Source organism: Lepidochelys kempii, chromosome 16 (assembly GCF_965140265.1).
Source record: "Lepidochelys kempii isolate rLepKem1 chromosome 16, rLepKem1.hap2, whole genome shotgun sequence".
Lineage (NCBI taxonomy): Eukaryota > Metazoa > Chordata > Testudines > Cheloniidae > Lepidochelys > Lepidochelys kempii.
This window is the reverse complement of record NC_133271.1, coordinates 18838938-18863408: the sequence shown is the minus strand read 5'-3', so window position 1 is coordinate 18863408 and position 24471 is coordinate 18838938. Positions and strand designations below refer to the sequence as shown.

The 24471-nt window shown below is 45.1% G+C and overlaps 1 protein-coding gene across 8 annotated transcripts in view; it reads right to left on the bottom strand.

Moving 5' to 3' along the window:
* Positions 1–24471, bottom strand: part of PRRC2B (proline rich coiled-coil 2B) — a 69811-nt gene that overhangs the window by 5027 nt on the left and 40313 nt on the right. Inside the window, exons 14-31 of one of the 8 annotated variants that reach the window (XM_073314719.1) lie at positions 23080–23287; positions 21715–21937; positions 18898–20964; positions 16550–16749; positions 15395–15540; positions 12517–12658; positions 11740–11822; positions 10880–11071; positions 10537–10731; positions 10021–10107; positions 8908–9012; positions 8201–8393; positions 7456–7553; positions 6603–6730; positions 4741–4981; positions 3208–3337; positions 2636–2812; positions 1080–1161 (exon numbers count right to left, since the gene is read on the bottom strand). In XM_073314719.1, coding sequence (XP_073170820.1) covers positions 1080–1161; positions 2636–2812; positions 3208–3337; positions 4741–4981; positions 6603–6730; positions 7456–7553; positions 8201–8393; positions 8908–9012; positions 10021–10107; positions 10537–10731; positions 10880–11071; positions 11740–11822; positions 12517–12658; positions 15395–15540; positions 16550–16749; positions 18898–20964; positions 21715–21937; positions 23080–23287 — 4697 coding nt within the window. Of the gene's footprint in view, positions 1–1078; positions 1162–1820; positions 1913–2635; positions 2813–3207; positions 3338–4740; positions 4982–6602; positions 6731–7455; positions 7554–8200; positions 8394–8907; positions 9013–10020; positions 10108–10536; positions 10732–10879; positions 11072–11739; positions 11823–12516; positions 12659–15394; positions 15541–16549; positions 16750–18897; positions 20965–21714; positions 21938–23079; positions 23288–24471 lie in introns of those variants that run through there. The other 7 variants (XM_073314717.1, XM_073314718.1, XM_073314720.1 and 4 more) reach the window with 7 other exon arrangements.

Sequence of the window (24471 nt, the reverse complement as noted above, 5' to 3'; positions counted from 1 at the left end):
ATTACTCTCCCCTCTCATTTCTGATTACCCCTTCATGGATACATAGGGATACTTGTGTGGCCCAGCAATATTGCTAAAACCTGTCAAGCATGTGAATTTGTTGGCTGTGTGTTGAAGCTGGTATCTCCCCTACAAGACTAAGATAGTCACCCAAATGTGCTCCAAAATTCTAGTATTCCCTGTTTTTGACGCACTTTGCTCTTCTAAAGCACTTCACATGTAAGTATCCCAAAATGCTTTGCAATCATGAGCTATTTTAGCTTCAACATCATTTCCCCTCCCCAATTTTTACAGACAGGGAAAACAAAAAGACACTGACTTCCCCAAGGTCACACGGCAAGTCTGTGGCAGGCCTGGGAACAGTATCCGCATCTCCCCGTTATGTGCCATCCTCAACTTTTAGTGAGAAACCTCCTGGCTACACCAAGGTAACTTCTCACCTGCTTTCCCTAGGGAGTTTTCAGTAATTTGGTCTCGTGTGGGTAGATAAAGACCAAGAAATAGACAGGGTAATATATTTTATTTCTGATATGCCCTTATCTCCCACTAGAGTGCTCAATAATAATATAATAAATGTATAATAAATAAAACCAAGTCAGAAGGACAGTAACAATTAAGGATCCAACATTACCGTAACAGTACACACTTATGAGAAAACTGATGCATAGATAAGAAGTGGGGACAGGCTGGAGTGGGGCAGATTACTTAGAACTGCAAGGTCACCTAGCAAATGGGGTTCTGGTCAATGACTCAGGGTTCCTAGTTGCTGTGGTTAGTCAAATAAAAATACCAAACAGCATAAACGCAGGGAAAGCCCTTGAACAGAATCATGTTAAGGAAAAATCAGACAGTGTTGCTAATGGGAACACCATAGATATCTAAATAAAGAGCACACGCACGCAAACACACACACACAAAGGGATGTCAAGGGGAAGCAAATTCCACATCCTAGCACTGCCAACAGCACAGACATGGTTGCCTGCCAGCTCAAAACACAATGATAGGATCTCTATGAATCGGGCAGCATGCAAGAGCAGATACTCTCAGGACAAGACTCAAAAGATATTAACATACTCTACCTGTTGTACATAGTGTCCCTGCACGGAACCCATGTTGACTGCTGGTCCAGATGGCTTCCCACTGGGGCTGGCAGAGCTAGGCCTAGAAATCAAAGGGATGAGAGCATACATGGAGCATTACCAATGGAACAGGAACACGGTCAGTGTGAAAGCAAGGTCCCTTCAGAGTACGCAAGAAGCAGGGCCAGTTGTGCATTAGAACATCCTTATATGGCCAGTTGAGCTCTTAAAAATGCCAACCCAAGTGAAAGCACATTCACTAGATGGGGAAGAAAATGCAACTAAGAGTCAAGGAGGCTCAGAATCTGAGGTTTTAGAGTTTCTGGACATTAGTCCCTCAGCTCCTTGGGCTTGTGAGGACAAAACTAGAATCCTGACATTTATTCCACATCCCAGCATTTCCACTTCGGCAAGGAGCACCAATTTAATTCCATTAGAATCTCAAGGCTCTGATGCAATCCCAGTAACTTTCTGCATTTCGCCGAAGTGCCACAGAGCTAATTAGGGTGGTTTGTGGGGATTTTTCCCCCCAAACAACAAAGCTGTCCCAATGACACTTTTACATCAGTATCTGGACTAACGTAGATTCTACATTTGAAGAACATCAGTAGATCCTGCAGAAGAAAGCATGATACAAACACCATTTCTCTGCAAGTGCTAAGTACTATACCCTGTCCCATTCAACACTTTTCAACCAAGACGTCATTCGGGAGCTATTGGGCTACGCTCTGGATCCTTTACCTGTAAGTATGTGGTGATGGTACAGATCCTCCGGAGGACATGTTCTGTTTACCATCTGTGAAGTGAAACCCTTTCATTTCCATTTGGGAGGACTGAGAAGGGAAATGAGTTAGAAAATATCTTCTGTATATCCAAAGATCTCAAAGCACTTCACAAACACTTCAGTCAATCTTTAGCCTTGCCCCCACCCCCTATGAAGCAGATATCATTATTCCCATTTTACAGATGGGGAAATTGAGGCACTCGGGCAAGATGATTTGCCCCAATTTGAGGCACAATCAGGAAGAGAACACAAAGGCCTGACTTCTAGCCACCCATGCTCTCTCCACTAGAAAACACTCCTTATATAAGGCTACATCTAACCAGCCACAACATTGACACGTCCACTCAGATGGAGACATTTTACAACTGTGTTGCACTTTATGAACTGTGTTCCAGGTGTGTGTGCGGTTAACCACCCATCTGATCTCTAAGAAAACTTGGAGTTTACATTTAATTTAAATGTAAATTCCAAACTGGATCCAGATAGGATTCTGATTCCTGGAAGTGGAATCATAAACAGCAGAAGAACTGGAGAGACTGCTGGCTTGGGCTTTGGAGACAGGAGGAATAGCGCCCCTTTGCTTCCACTCCAATCACTGGTTTGGAAGATAAGGACCCAGTAAGCAAGCATTACTCCCCATTAATGACAAACTGTATCCCCACAAGAGGTTCCCCCTGCCCTTTTTTTTTTTTTTTAAACTATGGAGGGACCAAACCCAAATGCAAGACTCCTTAAAGAATGCCAAGGTGTTCATGCAGTACATAGCCCTTACCTCCCTGCTGGTAGTGAGGACAGAAGGCTGAGATCCAGGTGGAAGAATCCTGCGGGGAGCTCCTACAGACAGATTCTGCCCCTGAGGAAGCTGGATGGACTGTGGTAAAATCAGTGGCTGCTGGCCAGAACCATACCGGGGCAGAGGAAGCTGGGACCCAGGCATAGGCATTGTTAGCTGCATGATAATTTACATGTGATTACTTAATGGAAATAACAATGGTCCGTCTCAACATGTTCCCTACTAATACCTTAAAAGCACAGCATTTTATGCTTAAAAGCATACCTAAAAGAAACATCTTAAACCTGACACACTGCTATAGAACAAATGCAGATGTGAACATTAAAGAGGGACTTTCATCCTGAAAATCATTTTAAGATAGAGTTGCCAGACCCTGTAACCACACCATCTGTTCTTTTAATAAAGTGCTGTTCTAGCAAGACTGTGCTCAGACACAGGGCTTTCCTGATCGCCTGGAGCCTTCATCGGTTCTTCTTCAGTCTTCCTCGTGGTCACTGCATGGCAAGCCCTCTGAGTGGTGATGGCAGCCACAATGGCGTCAGACAGCTCACCTTTTGTTTTCAGCTCGATGTCCACATCTAAAAATCTGCTATACTCCTCTGCTGGTGTGATTTCAGGGACTGGAACATCAGGAAGGTTCACACTGGCCTCAGCTTTACGTTCCATGACAGGCTTCAATCCCTTCTTGAAACAATTGATGATGGTGGTGGTTAAAAGTGATTAAAAAAATTAACTCAGGACTCAATGGCTATTAAAAAAGACCAAATTTTCAAAAGGGCTCGTAAAACATGGAGGGAGGACAAGAGGCAAGAAGAGGCTACCATTTACAAACTCAGGCACAGTTCACATACATTGCCATGATCCTTAGCAAGCCGTGCTGCCCTTTTTTTTTTTTTTTTTAAAATGAAGTGGATGCCCATACTTATCATGCTGTCCAAGAAACCTATTCACTTTGCATGTGGCTTTTCCTTCTGTTCCTTGCCACTTTTGCTAGTTATCAGAGATCTTTAAAACAAGACTTCTCTCCCTCGCAGCCTCTCATTCCCTCTTACTCGATCAGGTAGTTCGCATAATTGCTGGATTTGGGACTTCCCATGACACCACATTGTAATGACAGAGGATTACAGCTTCATTACATGATCCAGGAAGGAAAGACCAGGTAACAAGGGATAAAGCACTTCTTCAAATACTTAGTTGGCCAGTAACCTCTTCATTTTCCCCAGCTAAGTTACTTTCTGTAATTAACAATCCTTGTTCTTGAGTCTGCCTCAGCATGAAAGTCCCTCTTTAAGATAAAAAGATTAGGAATATTCTGGTTTTTATTGTATTTCTTAAACATTTACTGTATTGCGCAATATAAGCAAAGTTTACAGCCAACTACAGTACTTCTCCACTGAAGCAACTCAATAGTTGTGCTCAGTATCCACATAAACACAGCTGCCCTGACAGTAGGATTTATTGTGCCTTTCTGAACTATATTTAATAAAGAAAAAAGCAAGAGGATGACATGAAAACACAGTGAAACTTCTATTAAGATACCACCCAACAGACTAGCCGAAATTGTTAATTAGGCCAAAACACTCAATTAGTTGAAATAAAAAGAGATGGGTCTTTAATTAAAGGTCAAACAAAATTACCCTGAAAACACTGATGATTTTAAAATGGTTACTACTAAAGATACGGGGAGGTGTTGGCCTACTGAAGCTGGGGCTCTTAGGGCAGCTATCACTGCAGTGTCATGGCCTCAGATCCCAAAAGCACAGTAAGAGCTTTAAGAAAACGCAAAGCAGCTATCACATCAGTAGTGGACACACAAATCACAGGCCTTTGCCATCAGCAGAAAGAGGATACTTAATTTCACTAAGTTAACCATTGTGAGTTTTGAACAGAGGTACACGTAACAAGTAAAGCACCTCAAAGTCTGTTGTGCTGTACTTCTAACATCACTATTGTCTCGTTATGAAGGGCTTACTGATGAAAGTATATGGTGCACCACAAACAGCAACTAAGACCCAGTCTCAGAAACTGCATTTCTGTGAACACATGCAAAAAAACAGGGGGGTCATGCTAGTTTTGTTCCTAACCTGTGTAAGTTGGGAGTCCATCATCTGTGAGGCTCCCATACTGGCTGCTTGGTTTATCTGGCCTTCATAAACCAGTGTCTGGCTTCCACTCATTGGCTGATAAGGGGACCCAGATTGTGTTTTTACCATCTCCAAGGGCTGCATGCCTGGGAAGGCAGAATATGGGGGCTTCAGAGCAGCACCTCCCGTCAGGACCATGGTACTGGGCTGGGACAGACTGGGGTGCATGTACACCGGAGACCTAAAGAAGAGAAACAGGTTAATGCACAATGATAAAGCCTATTAGAGACTGCATACAACTGCATTTGGCTGCTGGGTTGCAAACGGCATTCTAAAAGGTAATCTCTACTACAAAGATCAACTAGGGAATAAAAACCTGTAGTTCCACGTTTTTTTCAGCTCTAGAATTTAATTTTGTACAGCTCCTTTCATACAAATCCTAAAGCTTTCAGGGCTAAGTCCCCATCTCACTGAAGTCAATAGGAGTTTTGTCACTGACTTCAATGGAATCAATATTTCTCTCTTTACGAAGTTCAGTCATATAGTGGCAGTGAAGTGACTGTAGTGGTAAGTAGCTCAAACCACCCCGGATGGTAAAAACTGTTTCACTGAATGTATCCTAGGGTACTGGAGTGATCTCCATCAGCAGGGGAGAACCAAAGCTTCTTGGCCAAAAGTTCACCTTTCAGCAGATCAGTTTCTTTTATCTAAAGGTCAGGCCAAGGGCACCAAATGAAGACCAGTATGCAGCCACCATCCCTGCATCCCTCTGCCAAATGCACCTTCTTGTAACATGCCTGCTTTCCCAAACCTGGGACTTTTCTTAGCATAGGCTGGCAATCAAATGCATTGTGCAAGTGTTCTGTGGGATCGGACAAACATCCATGGGAACTGCAGGAATCCTGCATTATCTCAGTCACCCACACTGGGAAGTCCCTTCAAAATTATGAGCCAGCACCATGGTGCTTGTCCCTCACCAGGAGCAGTGTGAAATCAACTAGAATTGACCAATTCTAGTTAATTTATCCACAGATGGTGTCTTGGAAAGGCCACTGTGCTGCAGTGCGGCAGAAAGGTAAAGAGAGAGCTACTTGTAACATGACTAGTAGACAGAAAAACCCTGAAAATGTTGAAGTCTTCATCCCCACATTTGCATGAGTATTTTTGGGGGGGAGAGGTGTGCGATTTCCCACCCAAACAGTGTAAATCAAAGCACTGTGTTAGGGCCCAGAACTGTAGAAATGCTTGTGGTAAGGGAGGATCCAGGTCGCCAGGGACACATCTACACTGCATTTTAAAACCCATGGCAGTGAGCCTCAGAGCCTGGGTCTACAGACTCAGGCTCACACTCCAGTGCTAAAAACAGCTGAGCAGATATTCGGACTCGGGCCAGGGTTCGGGGTCTGAAACCCAATCCCCTGTTCAGGCTTCAGAGTCTGAGCCCAAATGTCTCCACAGCTGTTTATAACACTGTAGTGTGAGCTCCATGAGCTCAAGTCTGTAGTCTCGAGACTGACTGCCAGGGGTTTTAAAACACCGAGTGGACATACCTCACAAGTTCACAATAGTTTGGCAAGAGTGAAAGTGATTCACACAGGATTTGGCTGGCTTTAACATTACCATATGAATATATGAATCATTCTCCTATTTACACAAGAACCCTTCTCTCTACATCTGATGGAGGAGAAGAGACAGTACTGTGCAAACGCTTATGGGTGTGGGCAGGAAGGGGATGGAAAGTTGCAAAAGTAGGACATTAGCAAGAGGGGAAAAGGAGGGTGAAAGAACATCCCTGCAGATGTACTTTGCAGATCAAAACATGAGAGCTCTGGCGATGGGGAAACAAACCCAGGAACTGTTACCTGAAGGGTTGTATGGAGCTGTAGATCTCTTGGGACTGGGAGACAGGCAGGCCTCCTCTCAGCCCAAGCTGAGCTTGGGCCTGTAAAGATGTGTGAAGGGAAATCGGAATCTGCTGAGCAGCAGCAGCCTGCAGGGGAAATGAAGGTGATTGAAAGGCACGAAGGCGGTCAGAAACTCTCCTGTGGGGTTAAAAGACCATCTGTTTCTTCATCTAGTTGCTCCACCAAAAAGTTATCCAAGCTGCAACTCCACCCAAATGCCCCCAGTGTCATTTCTCTGGCCAGTACATGACTGAATAGAAAGTGAATGATGGCTCAGAGAGAGAGAATAGGAATTTAATGCTCAAAAAAGGATCAGACTGACTCCCTTAGGGGACTGAAGCTCTGTATATAGAACAGGCCCATCACGTCAGTGATTTTCCTATCTCTCATGGGGCTCTGAAGGGATTCTTCAGAGCTCCCAGTTAGTACTGACCAGTTGGTGGTTTTGGGGACAGACACTCGTCCATAGGGAACTGGTCTGAGGTTCAAACTGGTTTTCATGTTCTGCTAAGAATAGTGCTGGGAAATTTACACTCTGTCACTCAAAGGCAAGTTTTACAGAGCTCACCCCTCTTAAACCCAGTCAAAAGATACTGGTGCAAAAACTGGTATTTCCCCTCTCCGATCAGCCTGCTCCCCTGTTAGTCGCCTGTAGTACCCACTGGGGAGTAGCTTTCATAGACTTTGAATGGAGCCACAATCTAGGTCCCCTTGGCTGGAAGTAAGTTGGCTCACTACAAGAGGAAAGAATAAATGGGAAACTCTGAGAACCCCCCCATCCAGAAAATAATTAACTGCCTTGATCCTTTACCTGTTGGTAGCTCTGCTGCTGAGGTATCGTCTGAGGGACCAGGCGTGGCTGACTCGCAAACACATGGCCATCCAGATACAGGGGTGGGATGTGGTTACCTAGAATTTGAAATAAAAGGGAAGGAAGAATGTGACAAGCTAACCTTATTCACTTCAGCAAAAGCAGATCCCAGGGGTACAGTCAATGGGCACAATACAATGGATAGAAATCTATAGACCTACCAAGGCCACTCATCAGTATCTTAGCAAGCAATTGGCTCAACAGTGCTACACAGATTTATTATGCCAGCATTGCAAAATAGGAAAATTACCAGACTATACACAAAATCTACTTGCCTGTCCTTCACCTTAGTGACAAGGTTTTACTCATCAGCCACTTATCCTGAGTATTACTTTTCCAAGGTAGGTATTATGGGCTGTTAAATGATCACCCATCCTTCTCCAGTGTATTTTAATGCCACCTGCAGAAAGGTTGGCAGTTCAGGAATAGGTGAGCTGAGCTACAAACTATTAAGTGCCAAGGTGGTCAGCTTGGATTGCCCTGTTGCCATCAGATCTTTGGAGCTAGAACAAGAATATAAGAATGGCCAGACTGGGTCAGACCAAAGGTCCGTCTAAGCCCAGTATTTGGTTTCCCAACAATGGCCAATGCCAGGTGCCCCAGAGGGAACAAACGGAACAGGTAATCATCAAGTGATCCATTCCACATCACTCATTCCCAGCTTCTGGCAAACAGAGGCAGGTACCTGGAATAGATGCAGAAGGTGCTACGGATGCCACAGGCATAGGAGGCATAGAAACACCGCCAAAAGAGCTGTAGCTGACACCACTGGAAGCGCCGACACTGGAAGGAGGCTGGATGCCTGAGCCAGCACCTCCTGGAGAGTTCTGTTCTGGTAAACTAGGGGAATTCTCCCAAGCCTTCCGTGCAGACTCCATCTATAGAAGTGAGCAGAGAAAGCAATTACTACAGGCAATTTCAACAGAAGCAAATGATAATGGGATAGGGAGCCACTCACCTGTAGAGGCTGGTAGTCACTAAAAACTATTACCACCTAATGGCTGTTGAATAAGTGCCCACTTCACAAAAAACCCACTGCAGTTGGCACTAGTTGGCCCCTTTGCTGGGAGGCACAGCAGACTGCCCAGGATCAAAGAGGCCAGGAATACTGAATTGTTCTCTTGCACTGGGCAGGGTTGAGGTGGAGAAGTTTGCTCTACCCATTCGATGGCTGGAGAAGATGTCAGTATCAAGGGCCTCAAAATGGCATCCTCTCCCCTCTGCTGAATTCACATATGTACACACACTGTTTTTAAAGGGGCCAATTACAGACTTTGCAACTGACCAGTGAAACATCTGGACTGTTGTGAAGGTTCTCTCTCTCTTTACTACTGTGGCCAAAGACGGTTGTACTTTCAAAGTGAACACAAGCACAGCTAATGCCTTGATTACCTTAAGAGTGAGGTCTGCAGTGGGGAAAGACATTGGGTTCAGGCCGATGCATCGCTGGAGATGGTGATCTCTTCGCAGAATGGGAATGGACTGCGTTAACCCTGCCTGAAAGGAGATTTATAAAATGCTGAACACTAAGAATGTCTGTAACAACACAGGAATTTAGGAAGGCAACAAGTCAAATGGAACCTCAGCAAGAAGATCTAAGTAACCGCAGCACAAACTGTTTTGTGGTTTCTCAGCTTGTTAAATGGACTATGGAGTTGCCTCAACATTGTAAAAATGTATAGCTGGCTTAACCATAAACACAACAGATATGCTGGGACAAATGCAACCTGGGTGTAAGCAGGCGTAACTCCCCTGATCTCCATGGAGCTGCACTTGTACTTACACCAGAGCTGAATTTGGTACACAGTAGCACCAGCTGTAAAGAGTGTTTTTCCTTCCACACTGGGTGAACCTATGTAAATAGCAGAGTAAGTCTGCTTATATAAAACACTTGTAAGGAAAAAAATGGCAAACCTCCAAGAAATACAAGGGGCTACAAAATAAAGATTTTTCAGAGGAAGTTTTTTGTTTAAATCACTGAACAACTGAACCGCAAGCAGATACTGGGCTCTCAATCCATTTTCTTTTAACAGTCTGTTCTCCAGTCATCTACCCATTTTATTATGAGCTCTAAAAGCGCATGGAACCTCGCTGGCTAATAGTGAACCACAGAGAGCAGAAGCCAGTGGCAAAGACAACACCCTGAGCACTCTGGCAGCTAGTGGCTAGAACTCCACTTTCCAGGTCCAGCAACAGGACTCTCTAAGCAACTTTGCTGGTCTTCCCCTCCCCCGCAGGTGCCCCAAAGAGGGGAATTTGGTGACCTCTGACATATGCAAGCCTTTTTACTTTACACAGGCTGATGAATGGTGTTTGAGTCACTGTTTAAAGGCTTGGGTGTGTCTGAGCTAACCAGGCACTGATTTTATCAAAAATTTTTGAGAGACAGGGCCTGTATGTTCACTGCTGTTTTTAAACCATGTAAGTGGGTACTACAGCGTTCAACATCAAACCAGTTGCAAATAAATATGTTTTTTTCCATTTCAATAATGAAGATTTACTTACATTACCGGCCAAGGCATCCTGCAGTTTGGTGACAGGGTTAGCTGCAGTACTGGAGACAGAGCCAGGTGGCAAACTAAAGTCAGAGTCCTGAAAAAAGGCAACAAGCACCATTCAAATCCAGGCCCAAGGGCCCCCTGTAAGTTGCTCCTGATTAGTGAACATTTACCTGGATCATGATGATAGAAACTAAAGATTTTCTTTCAGCAAAATTTACTGACGGACAAAAACGAAATAGCTCTCCATACTCAGCGACAGGCATCCCTGATGGCATACACAGGACAACAGGCCTTAATTTCTCCCTTACTGTCCCCACCCCATTCAGGATAATAAATATCTACCAAGACATCTTGAGAACCTGGTTTGTGTCAGTAATGAAATCTATAAGGCAAATCTACAGTGCACGTGCTAGAAGCTTGCCCTAGATAATCCTTCTGGCTTAACCACCTTTTGCATCTCTACAAGCTCACAAGAGGGATTTCAAACCACCAAGAAGATAAAATTAAATTCAATCCTCACTTTAGGATTTACTCCAAATTCAATGGGTGGCACAGGAAGAACTGAGTCCACGTGAATTTCCACCCCATTAACAGGGGGGATATTCCCTTCCAGCCGTTCCGTTCCCTCCGAACCCTTTCTGTTTTTCAGGGAGCGTTCATTGCCGATTGGTCCGGGCTTGTGTTCCTTGTTCTGTCCTGAGCCTTGATCTGAATCCTTGATGGGAAAGCAGAGAGGCTGAGACACAAAGACTGAATAACCCGATCTCTACCTTAAAAATGCTATGAAAAAACAAAAACCCAATTTCACAAGGTCTCTGGTACCAGTCGCTACGTGCTCTGGCTTGGCTGCAAATCCAGATTACCTTTTTATCAGATTGCTTCTGAACTTGCTCCTTCTGGCAGTCAGCTTTTGGGTCCACCAGGCCAGCCCCATTCATCTCCTCTGGTTTGAGGGTGCCATACGGAGAACTGCGCTGAGAGGAGGTAGCGGAAGATTCCCGAGACTCCGCACTCAAGTCAATGCCACTATCCCCCTGGCTGCCTTTAAAACCCTGCTATGCAAAGCACGAAATGTGTTAAAGCCCCAGATTCAAACCCAACTCCACAGGGAGAAATACAACAGCGAGAACGTGTTCCCATTTTCCAACCACAACTATCAAGGAGTAAGTCCTAACCTGCAGTGCCCCTTGCTATTCCAGCTCTAGGCTACCCTGAAGCAGAAACCATCCAGGTCACCAATCCCACTGCAGCTTTAGAACAATGAAAAATGCCCCACGTGGCTACTATGCTGAGACTGCCAAACTCATTTCACTTATGACCCAAACCAGATTTGAACTCCGGTCTCTACAGGTGAAAGGTCACTGCAGCATTCAGAGACATCCACATTACATTACAGCGACACACTTCTCACAGGTGTGAGGCACACAAACACAATTCCACATACTGGGCCATGCTCTGCTCCCAGTTAGGAGTGCAATTCTGAGTTTTACAATGCAGTTACTCTGGATTTACACCTATGTGTAACAGAGCACAATTTGTCCCACCATTTTAGAACAGCACCATGCTTAATCAGAATTGTGGACAGTCAATTTAAAACTGCACAAGGAGAGCTGACAGACCTGCTAAACGCGATAGCAGCAATGAGAAGCGTGAGCCACCTAACATGAATATTTTATATATACACATCACACAACACTTGAACAGTAGATTAGCTGCCCCTTACCTCAGTGGAACTGGATTCAGTGCCATTAAAGGCATTTACAGGCTTGCTCCAGGAATCGCTGCCAGGTGACTGAACAGAGAGGGCTGGAAGAGCAGAGACAAGATTCAGATGCTTGAAATGGAGCATCGAGTACATCATTTATATAGTACTGTGAATTCACATTCTACTTATAAAAACAGGGCAAGACACATTCATTGCCCCAAAATGTTTACACTCAAGGACAGACAGGCTGAGCCAGGGCACTCCAATGCAAGTAAGACAGAGTATGAAGTGAGAGAGGAGGTGGAAAGATTTTCAGGGAGAAGTGAAAGTTAGAAGGATGAAAGGGGGAGGCTTTGCAAAGCACAGTGGGAGAAGGGTACAAAGAAAACAGTCTGGATGAAGGCTCAGGGCCACAGGGAGCAAGAGGATGAGAACGTGGAAGAAATTAGAACCAGGATGTAGATCAGCTAGAATTGTGCAGGGCCTAGAAGATAAGGTCAAGGAGATAGAATTTGATATGGTACAAGAAGAAACCAGGGAAGGGATTTGAACAGAAGGGTGACATGGTCAGAGCAGTGGGAGGATGATGATCTTAACAGCAATGTCTTGTACGCATGAGCCCAGAAGATCTGCTATGTCCCTTTCCCCTCTGGATTCAGGGTGGAATGTAGATGAAGCCCTTCTCCTTCAGGCACGTATGCACACACTCACCCTTCCCCCTCAACATGAAAGGATTCCCAGATCCATAATGATGAAGTGTCCCAGTGCTGGCAAATAATGGAGACCCTCTCTTACCTGGACTATTGCTCTCCCAGATCTCTGTGCCCAGGCTGCTTCCAGATACAGTTACATCGCCTTGCTCCAGGCACATACTGTTCTGCTTCTTTGCAAATCGAGGCGGGATACGAGACTGAAGGACACGTCCTTTGGTTGGTCCCTGAGAGAGAGGTTCAGGCTATAAGACCTGCTACTGATTCAGGTTAACCTGCTGCTGACAGGCTTCTTTTCCAGGCTTTTATTTAGCTCTTGAAGCAGATGTGCCCCCCCTGGAGTTATCCAAGCTTGGGGCTGCCTTTACCAAAACAATCCCAGCAAGGGACACCGTAAGAGGAGACTGCCACAGTGTTTTGTTTCCTGTCTCCAGCTGCTGCTGGGAGGCCCGCTGTGGTGGCACAGCAGGAATGCTGAAGAAGAGCTCTTCAGTATTTATTAAGAACGGCTGGCTTCAGCAGCAGGGAGAAGGACAGGCAAAAAAAAAATTAAACCTCCAACTCAGATTTTTCCTTAATCCTTCCCCAGTCCTGTTGACACAGCAGGATCAATTCACTAGTTCACAGTAAAAAAGAGACTGATAATTCACTGAATCAGACACCAGAGAGGAAACCAGCTGTTAGTTTACCTAGCACATCTCCTTGACACTGCAGGATTGTTCCCTATTGCACATTCACTCAGACTCTTTCTAGCCTAATTTTAAATGCACCAAGGAACTAGGCTTCTACCACATCTCTTGATAACACACCACACTATAGATCTGACTGTCTCAAAGTATTTCCCAGTAACATTTTATTGCTGAATTTAATCCTTCCACTCCTAGTTAGATCCCCATTTATGCTAAAATAAATTCTCCCTCTCCGCAGAATTTACAGTCTTCAAATACTTCTAGATTCATGTCTCCATTGCACCTTTAGTCGTCACTTAGCCAAGCTATACAAAGTTTGCTCCTAAATCTTTCCTCAATTCCTCTAGTCTCCTAAAAAACCAACAAATTTGTTAGAGTTCTCTTCAGTTTGTCTTTCTGGTCAATACTGTGCCCAGAACTGCACACAATATTCCAGGTACAGCTGCACCCCAGGGAAGCTATTCCCTCTCCATCCTATGACATGGTACCTGGGCATACAGAGCCCATAACTGCACTTGTCTTTTCTGCAGAACTCCAGGAATGGGCTGTTCACTTTTAGCATTATTGCTTCCCAGAATTCTTCCTTCTACTGAATAGTTGTGGTTTGGATTATTCCCCTCTCCCATCAAATGTATTAGCCTGAAGTCTTCCAAGCTGAATTTCATTTTGGTGCTTAATGCCCATGTTTCTACTCCTTTTAAGGGATTGGAGAATAGTATTCAAAGGTGGTAAAATATTGAAATACAAGCAAGTCACAGGACACAATGTTGGCCCGAGTTGGTAGTCAGTATAGACCAGGATAAACTGTGTTCTGCATAGCATCACCCTGCAGTTTAATCACAATTAGTTAACACAATACTGAACCCAATTTATCCTGGTCCATATGGACCAATGAGTTATGGTTAGAATCATGTCATTATTCTTCACAATCATGGTCAAACACAATAACGTTTTGTAACATAGACAAACTCCAGGCCCCTTTGTATTTCGGTCCTCACTAGTGTTTGCAATTCCTCCTCATTTAGAGTCACCAAGGAGTTTCATACGGTGCTTGTTTCCAGTTCTAGATGTACTAACTCTCTACAATGGGAGACTGGAGAGATGGTGATGGGAGCAATCAGAGCCTTTCTTCAGTGTATCAGTTTAGATATGTCTCCTCATACTCCACTCCTCAAGAACAGAGTAGTAGAAGGGTCAGAAGGATCCATTGGAACATCATTTACACTGACAGAAGACCCTGACTAACAGTTCAGCCATAGCAATCCAGTCTCAGAACACTGCTTAAGGGTTAATGAGCAGTTAGAAAAGGGACATTTAAGTCCCTAAAAATGGTCTGGCTACAAATTATTATTTTAATCCTGAAACCACCCTTCTGTATGTGTATTTCTGCTGCCTCCTAGCCAGATAAAATCTTACTGTTCAGGAGATAAGTACAAAACCTTAATCTGGGAAAGTGAGCTTTTGTTAGTCAACGCTTGCTGAGAAGCTCTGATCTGGACTTAAGAACTCTACCTTTAAAGAAAGATTGTTCAACTGTCAGCCTAAGAGGAAAACTGGCCTACTCCCACAATTCCCTTATAAGCATTTCCAAATGGAAGAAGAAATGCTCAATTTACCCACCCAGACCTAAGAACATAAGTAAGAACAGCCATACTGAGTCAGACCAATGGTCCATCTAGCCCAGTATCCTGTCTTCCAACAGTGGCCAATGCCAAATGCTTTGGAGGGAATGAATGGAACAGGCAATCTCTGAATGATCCATCCCTTGTGGTCCACTCCTAGTTTCTAGCAATCAGAGGCTGGGGTTGCATACCTGACCATCTTAGCTAAATTGCCCATTGATACACCTATCTCCTCCATGAACTTAACTAATGCTATAGTTTTGGCCTTCACAACATTTCCTGGCAATGAGTTCCACAGGTTGACTGTGTGTTGTGTGAAGTTTTACAAAATCCCTTCTTTGGGTCTGCTCACTCATTTGCATGCCAAGCTGCGTATTAGTAACAAAAGAAACAGCCAGCAAAAGCTTTGGGAGCCAAAGTAAACATAGCAACAGCCAGAAAGCTACAGGATGTTGCTTACAGGCTAACTTCCCCTGTCCAGCTACAAATCACATTTTCTATGCCTAATACTGTGAGGGTTAGTCTAACCACACATGCTGCTACTTTCTCAAAAACGTTCTGAGTGTGTATTTGTGCGCCTCTCCTTCTCAGACCACTGCAGGCTTTACGGGGGATCAGGCTGTGTTCCATATTCCCAACTCCCACTCCTCACCTGGGCAGCTTGTTCTTTCTTCCTACGTTCCTCTTCCAGCAAGCGGCGTTGCTTCTTAGTGAGGACCTCAATGAAGCCTTCTCCTACGATAGAGCCCACTTCATTCTCTTCTGCTGTGCTTGAAACCCGATTGTCAATGATGGCATCTGAACAAGATTTACGGTTTAAAAAGGTTGTTTAAAAATGTATTCCAAAAGGGATCCAAGCTAAGGAGTGAAATAGCTTAGCCAACAGCAACTTAAATTTACTTTAGAAACTAGACAACAGCAGCCTGTTGATATCTACCGGCAGGGTTACTCTGAAGTGCCTTGCATCACTTCTCTCCAATGGAATCTGAGCACACTATCCCTGGCCTCAAGAATAACAGCCTGGGACCGGCAGCCAAAATCTGGGCTTTCCATATGACACCAACGGCATTAACTCTAGAGAATAACCCAGAAACTCCCCCTAATGCTGAATTACATAGCACTGGGTAACATTTTCAAAAGAACCCAAGAGTTAGGAGCCTAAGTCCCATTTTCAAAAGTGACTTAAGTGCTTTTGAAAATTTAACCCACAGTCTTTAAAGTGCTGTACAAGGATTAACTGATTAACCTTTACAACCCACCCCTGAAGGATTATTAACCCTGAGGTTAAGTGACTTGCCTAAGGCCACAGAGAGCCAGTATCAGAACCAGGGTTGGAACTCAGTTGACTTTCAGTCCTGAGCTCAGATCACACTCCTCTGCTTTAGATGGCTATGGTTTCTCAACTTCTCTCCAACCAACCAGACTATTTTTTACTCTTGACTTGAGATAGACTGTAACGCTGTGTAGAGAGAGACATTTCTATAAGCACTCCCCTAACTCTTCCCACAGAAGAAATGTTAAAGGGACACCAACATCAAGTTTGGCTCAAAACTGGGTCTTAATGAAAACATTAAAAGCTTTTGCAAATACTTAAGATGAGTAGAAATGTTTCCATAATATTTTTTGGTCAATTCCACCAGAAATTTGTTGTTATAAATAAATGGAGAGAAAAGAATAAACCTGACATTTAAAATGACTTCAGTTTGAATCATGCTTGGTGTTACCAGTAACAGAAAGGAAGACATTGGAATGTGATGTTTAACTGGATAGCATCCCTTTAAGGAGACAAACTAAATTAGACACTTACTTCCATAATTCAACTCGAACTGTGACATGGTCTCTCCCTTTTCACTTGGTCTCTGGGCTGTGGATTTAGGCTCTTTTTCCTGCTTTTTACCTGGCCCCTCAGCACTCTCTGAGCTGGTGCACGATGATCTCTCTAGGCTGTAAACAGAGTGGCTGCTCCCACTTTTGGCGTTACCCAGGCCCCCACCTTCTTCTGGAGATCTGAGAGAAAAGGAGAGAAGGGGATTAGGTTCAAAAGGACAAGGCAGGTAGGGGGGGAAAACACAAATGGGTTAGCTTCTCCTAACTACGTTTTTAACCAAGCTGGGCAACCTGCACTTTTCCCTTCCCCAAGCCCCCCCCACTCTCAATTGATGTAGATGCTGCTTTAGAGCAAAAGCCTGATTATGAGAACACTGTTGTGGGAAATGGGATGGAAACAAAACAACAGCATTTGCAATGGTGAACTGCACATGGTTTGTACTCTTAGCTTGTCTCACAGGAAGATTTACAGGCCTATCTCTCTCTCTCTCTGTGTGCTCGTGCTACCAATGTCTACTACCCTTGTACAAAAGCTTTAAAGTTTCCTTGAATTCTCTTTACAATAAATGCATATTTTCCAGCAGGGTCAGCTAGGTGGCTGAGAGGGAAAGGGAGGCAAGAAAGAGAGAAACACGGAGCCAAAAAATGCCTCTTCCAAATTATTTTTCTGGGCAATTCTTCACATCTCTGACCATCAGGCTACACATCATTCCCTACAGCTCAACTGACAAGGGGCACTGGGAAGCTGAAGAGAAGAAGTGCAGAGGATTAGCAGCACGATAGGGAGAAAAAAAAATCTGGTTTAAAAAGCAGCAATATTTAGCAGCACATCTGTCTCCCCCTCCCACTTTCCCTCACTTCTCTTTTCACCTGAGTACAGTTCCCACCACACATGCAGTCCCTTTTACTAGTATCTCAGCATAACCATTATTCTGTAATTATGGAGCAACTTGCTAATAATTAGCCAGGGGGAAAAAACAATCAAGTAGTGTCATCAAAGCATGAATTATCTACTTCAGGGTTCTCAAACTGTGGGTCGGGACGCAAAGTGGGTTGCGACCCCATTTTAATAGAGTCACCAGGGCTAGACTTGGTGGGGCCCAGGGCCAAAGCTGAAGTCGAAAGGCTAAAGCCCTGGGAGGCAGGGCTCAGGTTTCGGCTTTGGCCCTTCTGCCTGGGGTGGTGGGGCTCGAGCTTTGGCTTTGCACAGGCCCCACGGCCTGGGGTGGCAGGGCTCGGGTGGGCTCAGGCTTCAGTCCCCCCTGTCCTAGGGTCATGCAGTAATTTTAGTTGTCAGAAAGGAGTCACGGTGCAATGAAGTTTGAGAACCGCTGGTCTACTTCAAAGCTTTAATTCCAATACAATGCATCTGTTCAATCTTCAGGAGGCCTGTATTTCCAAAGCTATTGCTAAGAAAAAGAGATCACATAGGAATTGCCAGACTGGAGGTCTATCTGGTCCAGTATCCTGTCTCCAACAATGGCCACCACCAGATGTTTCAGAGGAAGGTGCAAGGAACCTCCTAATCCCCAGAAGACTTTGGTTTAAACCCAAGTAAGTATTCACGGGAGTATTCTGACCAGCGGGTCCATACCATGCAGCACTCGTTTCTCTGAAAGGAGTGCTGCCTTCCATTCATCGCCAAGCAGCAACAATGGTTTTGAAAAAGTCTATTCAAGCATAGCTAGACCCAGGAACTCCCCACACTGCGCACAAGCCACAGCTACTGCAGTGCATCAAGAAAAGCTTTGAAGTAGAGAAATCTACTTAAATAAATGACATTTCACCTCTGCATTCCCATCAGGTTATTCCAGAGGAAACAAGCCTTCCCAACTTTCCACCACTGCCAGGCCATACCCCAGCTGGGATTCACTGGAGGAGGGTTGGAGAATTTGGAGTCTGTGACCAAGATGTCTCTGTTAACCCTCTAGCACTTGAATTGATGGGATGGCACAAGCGTGATCTGCCGTTGCATTATAGGATTTAAAGAGGTTAAAGAAGGGTGGCAGCTCAGGCAGCACAGCCATTACCAACCACTCTTCTGAAACAAAGACAAGCTGGAACTCCCCCCACAAGTAGTGTTCTAGCAAAGGCATCAGAGGTGCAGCAGGCTCAAAATGTATATACATGTTTGTGAAGCCAATGACCACCACACAGATGGATAACTGGTGCTAAAAGTCATCTGTGTGTGATGAAAGGAAGCACAGCCAACAGCCAACATCTCTGCATGAGTCAACCCCTTCTTGCCTGCAAGTCCAGTTTGCCACAGGGATATTTGCATGACACGCATGCACAGAGCACCTGTTGTACGTCAGACTTTGAGTTTACCTTTTGCTTTTCATTGGCATCCCATTCTGCTGGCTCTCAAACCGGGAAGCAGCTCCTCCACTGGCCCTTACCAATTGCTCCCCAAACCCTGCTGGTTCAGCCTTACGGCTCTGTCTGTCCATAAGGGGCCTCTGGCTTGAGAAACTCCTTTTTGCCAATTCTCTCTTCTCTCCCAAGCTGCCACTGGCAAGGCTGCCATCCAGCTGCACTTCACTCTCCAAAACACCGTCACGCCTCTCCCGCCTCTCACTGAAGTCACTGCTTTCGGACGCTGTCTCCCACTCCTCATTGGCATGATCTGACGAGTTCTGATAGGACAGCTCAGGAGACCTCTGGCCAGAGACACCGTTCTTCTCCACCGTGGTCAGCTTGGGTCTCCCAGGCCACTGGCTGGGCAACAGGCTGGTTCCACCTTCCTCGGGGTTCCACTGGCCGACAGATTCTCTCTCTTGTCTCAGGCGCCTGAACCGGGGTGGCTTGTCTTGACGAGGGGGACGCCGCCTCCTGAATGGCCTGTTTTCTATGTTCTCTTGATCTGCAGTGTAATCCTCCTGGAACAAGGGCCTTCGGTTGTCAATGTGATTCTCCTCAAAACCCCGGCCAGTGAAGGAGTCCACGTGCTTGTAAGAATCTTGGATATAGTCCCTGTCAGACTGTCGCCTGATCCCAAAAGTGTCTGATGAAGGGCAGTGGCTGTACTCCTGCCATGTGGTTCCCCCGCTTCTGCCCTGCCACTGAGAAGGCTCCTTTGCCATGAAGCCTCTTCGCCCGTACCCAGAGTTGCTCAGTCGTGGGGGCAGCGACCTCCCAAAGGCTCTCGGGGCCCTCACCTTGGCATCCAGGCTGCTGTGATCATCAGAGTAGATTTTATTGGACCGCCAAGAATCTTTGAAGTCTCCCTTCTTCAGGTCACTCTCCTCCCTCTCTAGGAGACAGCTTTCATTGCTGTTTTCAGAACCCCTCTGCCGGCGTCGCTTGGGGAGCTCCTCGTACTCAGAACCTTCACTATGTGTCTCGCTAGCAATCCTACGCCTGGGCTTGCCCCTCGGGAAGTCTTCCGGCTGATTGAACTCCCGCAGGCCCCGCCCTCTGCTGCTTCTTTGGTTGTTATAGACGCCCCTGCCACCAACAGCAGTGCCACGGCCTCTGAAAGTGAACTCTCTAAAGCCTCTGCCTCTCCCTCGGCCTTGGCCTCTCCCACCAAAGGCTTGCTCCTCATCGATAAAGATCCAGTTGTTTCTTTTTGTGGGAGGGAGGTCATTAGACTCTCTGGAAAGCTTATTCTCCCATGCCCTTTCAGTCTTCTCCTCCTCTTCCTCCTCCTCCTCCTCTTCCTCCTGAGATTTCTCAGCATCTTGGGAGAAGCTAGCTTGGGAAGAACCCTTTTCGTCCAGCAGGTAATGAGTGGACTTTAGCAAGGTTGATGAATCTTCTGTATCATTCTCCACCTTATAGACAGGTGCTTTCTCTTTTGCTGGATGGGAGATCTCTTCTCCTTCTAGTTTAATCTTCTCCTGCTCTTTCTCCTTCTCCTCAACCTTGAGGGCTTTCAGGACTGGTTTTTTAATTGGGCCTGATCTCCGGGTCCTCCCCATTTGCTCCTGGTGCTGATTGTTGGTGTTTCTGTTCTCAGGAGCCCAATCCGTCCCTTCAGCAGGTTGCTTGCTGGCAGCACCTTCTTTCTTCCATGGGTCAGCACTAAATGACTGCTCGTCCCTGGGCACTTCTTCATCCGCCTCTGCTGCAGCCTCCAAGGATTTCTGATCATGGTTGATGTCCCAACCATTATACTCAGGTTTTTTATCGGCTTGTATAAAGTCAGACTCCAGGGGAGAACACCGTAAGCTTGCATGGCGGGTGCCAGAAATGCATGCATCCTGCACGGCCTCCTGGTGCTGAAACAAAAGATCCTGGCCTATTCTTTGAGAAGATATACTGCTGTCAAAGTCAGCTTGGGCCTTCTTGTCAAAAGTGTTTAAGTACTCCTCCCCTCTCTCCTCAAAGAGATCTCGCTGGGCATTTATGCCCTCTGACCTTCCAGATGAGGCAGAGTAAGAGCTGTCACTCCTGAAAAGGAACCAGAACAAAGTCAGTCAGTCAGTCAATGAGATTGAAGCACAGCTCCAGGTCCCCAGGCTGAACACAGTAAAAATAAAGAAATAAATGCAGTTTAGTTTTCTACTTTAAATCATGACAGATCAAGCCTGTAAAATTCACTGCTGGATTTATGGATCTGCCATGGCCCCTGTCTGCAATACCCGGTCAGACAGAGCTGATGAACAAAACTAAGTGGTTTCTGCACAGAAAATAAAAACAAGGGAGGTATAGTCAGGAACTGAATGTGAATTCAGCCTCCAATCTTTGTAGTGATTTCAAAATTAGCAGCTTGATTCAGAGTCGTCAGAGTGGTAAGGACCAATGATTAAAAAATGAAATAAAATAAAAGTGAGACACCCATGAGTTAGCCAGAATTTTTGACAGCTGTCTACATAAGCAAAAACTGTCTCTCCCCACTGAGGCAGCTCCTGCAAAGCCTCAGAGCAGAAAGGTAAGGTGCAATGAGAATCAGTTAATGTCTCTTTAGTTTTTAAAGTTATAAAGCTTTGATTACACATACTGGATGTAATCTTCTTATATGCAAGAACTCAATGGTGTTTTAGTCTATCACTACACAGTACCAGCACTCAAGGGAACACAGGTAACCAAAAATACCTTCTCCTGCTCTTAAGTCTTATGGATAACCCCAAACCCACTCTTCAAGGGAAGAGGAGCTTCCAGCACAGCGTGCATGGCAGAATGGCATGGTTTTGCCCTCACCTGGTATGCAGTCCCTCCACGCTCATGTTCTCAGTCTGTTTTTGATGTGGTAATGGGTACCCTTTGTTCTGCAGGGATGCGTAGCTTTCCTGGCCCCACACTGAGGCAGGGTCCATTGAGGCAGCTTTCCTTTCCTGCTGCAGCGATGGCTGGCAGTTCTGCTCTTCAGACCTACAGCCACTCCCATTGATGGAGTCCTGCTGAATCATGGGCTTCATGATTCCTGAACAGAAGAAAGAATTCAAACCGTAACACTAGAGGCGCACAGCCAAGCAGAAGTTTACAGCCTTAGGGCAGGTCATCTCGCCCTCTCTCCTGGATGGTAGATGAATGCACCCATGGAAACCTCCTTTTAAAAAAGAAAACCGAGATCAAGAGATATATAAAGAGGAAAGCAACTGCCTCAGAATGAAAGGGAAGCAAGGATCCCTAGGGCCACTATTTAGAGCGGCTTTCATAGCCAAGCCTAAGCGTAGCAATACAGAACTTCACTGGCTTGGGAGCAAGGAGCGGAAAGAGGGGGTAAGAAATACAAAATAACCACAAACATAAGGCACTGGTTTACTCATCCTACTGTTTACATGCCCATCTCTGGCAGATTAAATATAGAATTAACAAGTGCTAGGAGCATATAACCTGAGGCAGGACTTTTTGGCTTGTCGTACCTTTCTTTAGGAGATCTAATAAGGTTTTGTGAGTAAAACCATCTCCAGCCCACCGTTTCCCATCCTTCTCTACCACACCAGACCCTTCCCCTCCATTCCTGCGGGGGGTCTCTCCCTGCTATGAAATGAGAGCCCCCAGGCAGCACATGACTACATGTGGAGGTATTCTTAGGCATTCCCTATCCCACCCCAAACTCCAAGTACACATCCTAGTGCTGCCCATTCATCAGTCCCCTACCTCCCTTTTGACTCTTCCCAAACCATGGAGAGGGTCAACAACAGAAAGCAAGGATGAGAAGTCTAGGCCAAGGTAAGGTTGGGTAATGCAGAAGACAGGATTTCAGGACGGCAAAGCAAATTGGGATAGCTCCACCCTCTCCAGGGGTCCTAAATTGCATCTCAGTAGCCAAAAACCCACCCTTTTGTCTGGCACAGCACTCCTTTGTGGCCTGAAACCTTAGAAAAGTGATCAGTCCTCAAGGCATTATACACCTGGGGACTAGTCAGAACCCAAAAGAACGTAGCTTGCTCTTTGCAATTAATTTTTCCAGGTTACTGAACGTAAAGGTCCTATCAACTCTCAGTCTCATGAATCCAAGTTCTAGGGAAAAGGCCATAGATATGGTCCGGAAACTGAGTCAGGATAGCACCAGAGAGTAAGAAAGCACAGAAAAAAAAACAAAAAACCCAACAACTTTACCTGAAGGATGAAGGGCCGAAGGGTAAAAATCCACAGGTGTGCGGCCCTGAGCCATACGAGGGTCCATGTAAGACGGCATCATCATCCAGCGAGGATCAAAGCCAAGCATCTGAGGGTGTGGCGGGTAGAACGTACGCTGAGGATGGGAATGGGACGGTGGAGGATAGACCTGCTGTTGCTGCCAGTGCTGCATCTTATACAGCTGCTCCTGGGTAGGCAGAAAAATGAGACAGGTTAGCACAGACCTCAAACATTTGAATATAGCAGGCCATGAATCATGAGTGCATTTTCTTTGGCCTAGGCCAGCTTGCACACAAGCTTGCACTGTAAACTCAAAAGAACCAAAGAACGTAGCATCTTTCCGCCTTGGGTAGGAGCAACAACAGATGTGGGCAGTTCACTACCAGGTTTGATAGGGAGCAGCCTGTGTTTCTTTAGATGCACACGTCAGCTCACGCTGAATTGATCTCTTCTTCTCTCAAGTATTCCTGATGCTGCTAGGTCAGAGCATTACATTTCACAGCAACACATTGGATACACAGGAGATTTTTAACAGCATTTTTCTCTCAAACATAATTTATTAATCTGGTTCAAATACTGTAGATGCTACTTCTCACTGGAGGAAATTTGATCACTTGATATTTAGTGCATATAGATAATACTATTAATACTAAAACTTATTAACCAGAGAGATTACATTAAAAGGGAAATAAGTTCAGTTAAGAGAACATTAAAATCTTTTAGTATTTCCTATGTATTATTCTGAGAGATGAAGCAACCATGAGGTCATCCTATTCTATTACCCTGACAGGGCAGGATACAATCCCCTGATAAAGGAACATAACATATATTTATCCGATTTAACATATGATCTTAGCCAAAAGTCCAGGTAGAAACTACACACAGAAGGAATTTTATATTCTGAGAAAAACCTTCAAAATGTAAAAAAAACAATTAAAACAAGTTATATTTATTCGTCAAATTTGACTCAATTTAAAAACAAAACCAAAAATTATATTTACAAAGTTTACCAGATGCTGCAAATGTTTATTAAAAGGTCAGCTCCCTTCTCTCACTGAACCCCTCATTGAAATCATCATGGAGTGTTTGTCACAGTATAAGAGTTTCCACTACAGCTTAGTATCCCAGAGCAAGATTACAACTTCTCTGCAGGATCCAGCATTAGGAGAAGAGAGGCTGGGAGGGACAACAACAAAAGCAATATGTATTTAAAGAGACAAATCTCTTTAATAATAAGCATCAGGAACATGGACACCAGCTAAGTAAGTTGTTTTTCTACAATGTGCTCTCAATTCCAAGTATGCTTAAGTGTGAAAGGCCTTTAAAAGATACCAAACACTACAATCTTGGGAATCTTTGCTTCTTGCTACT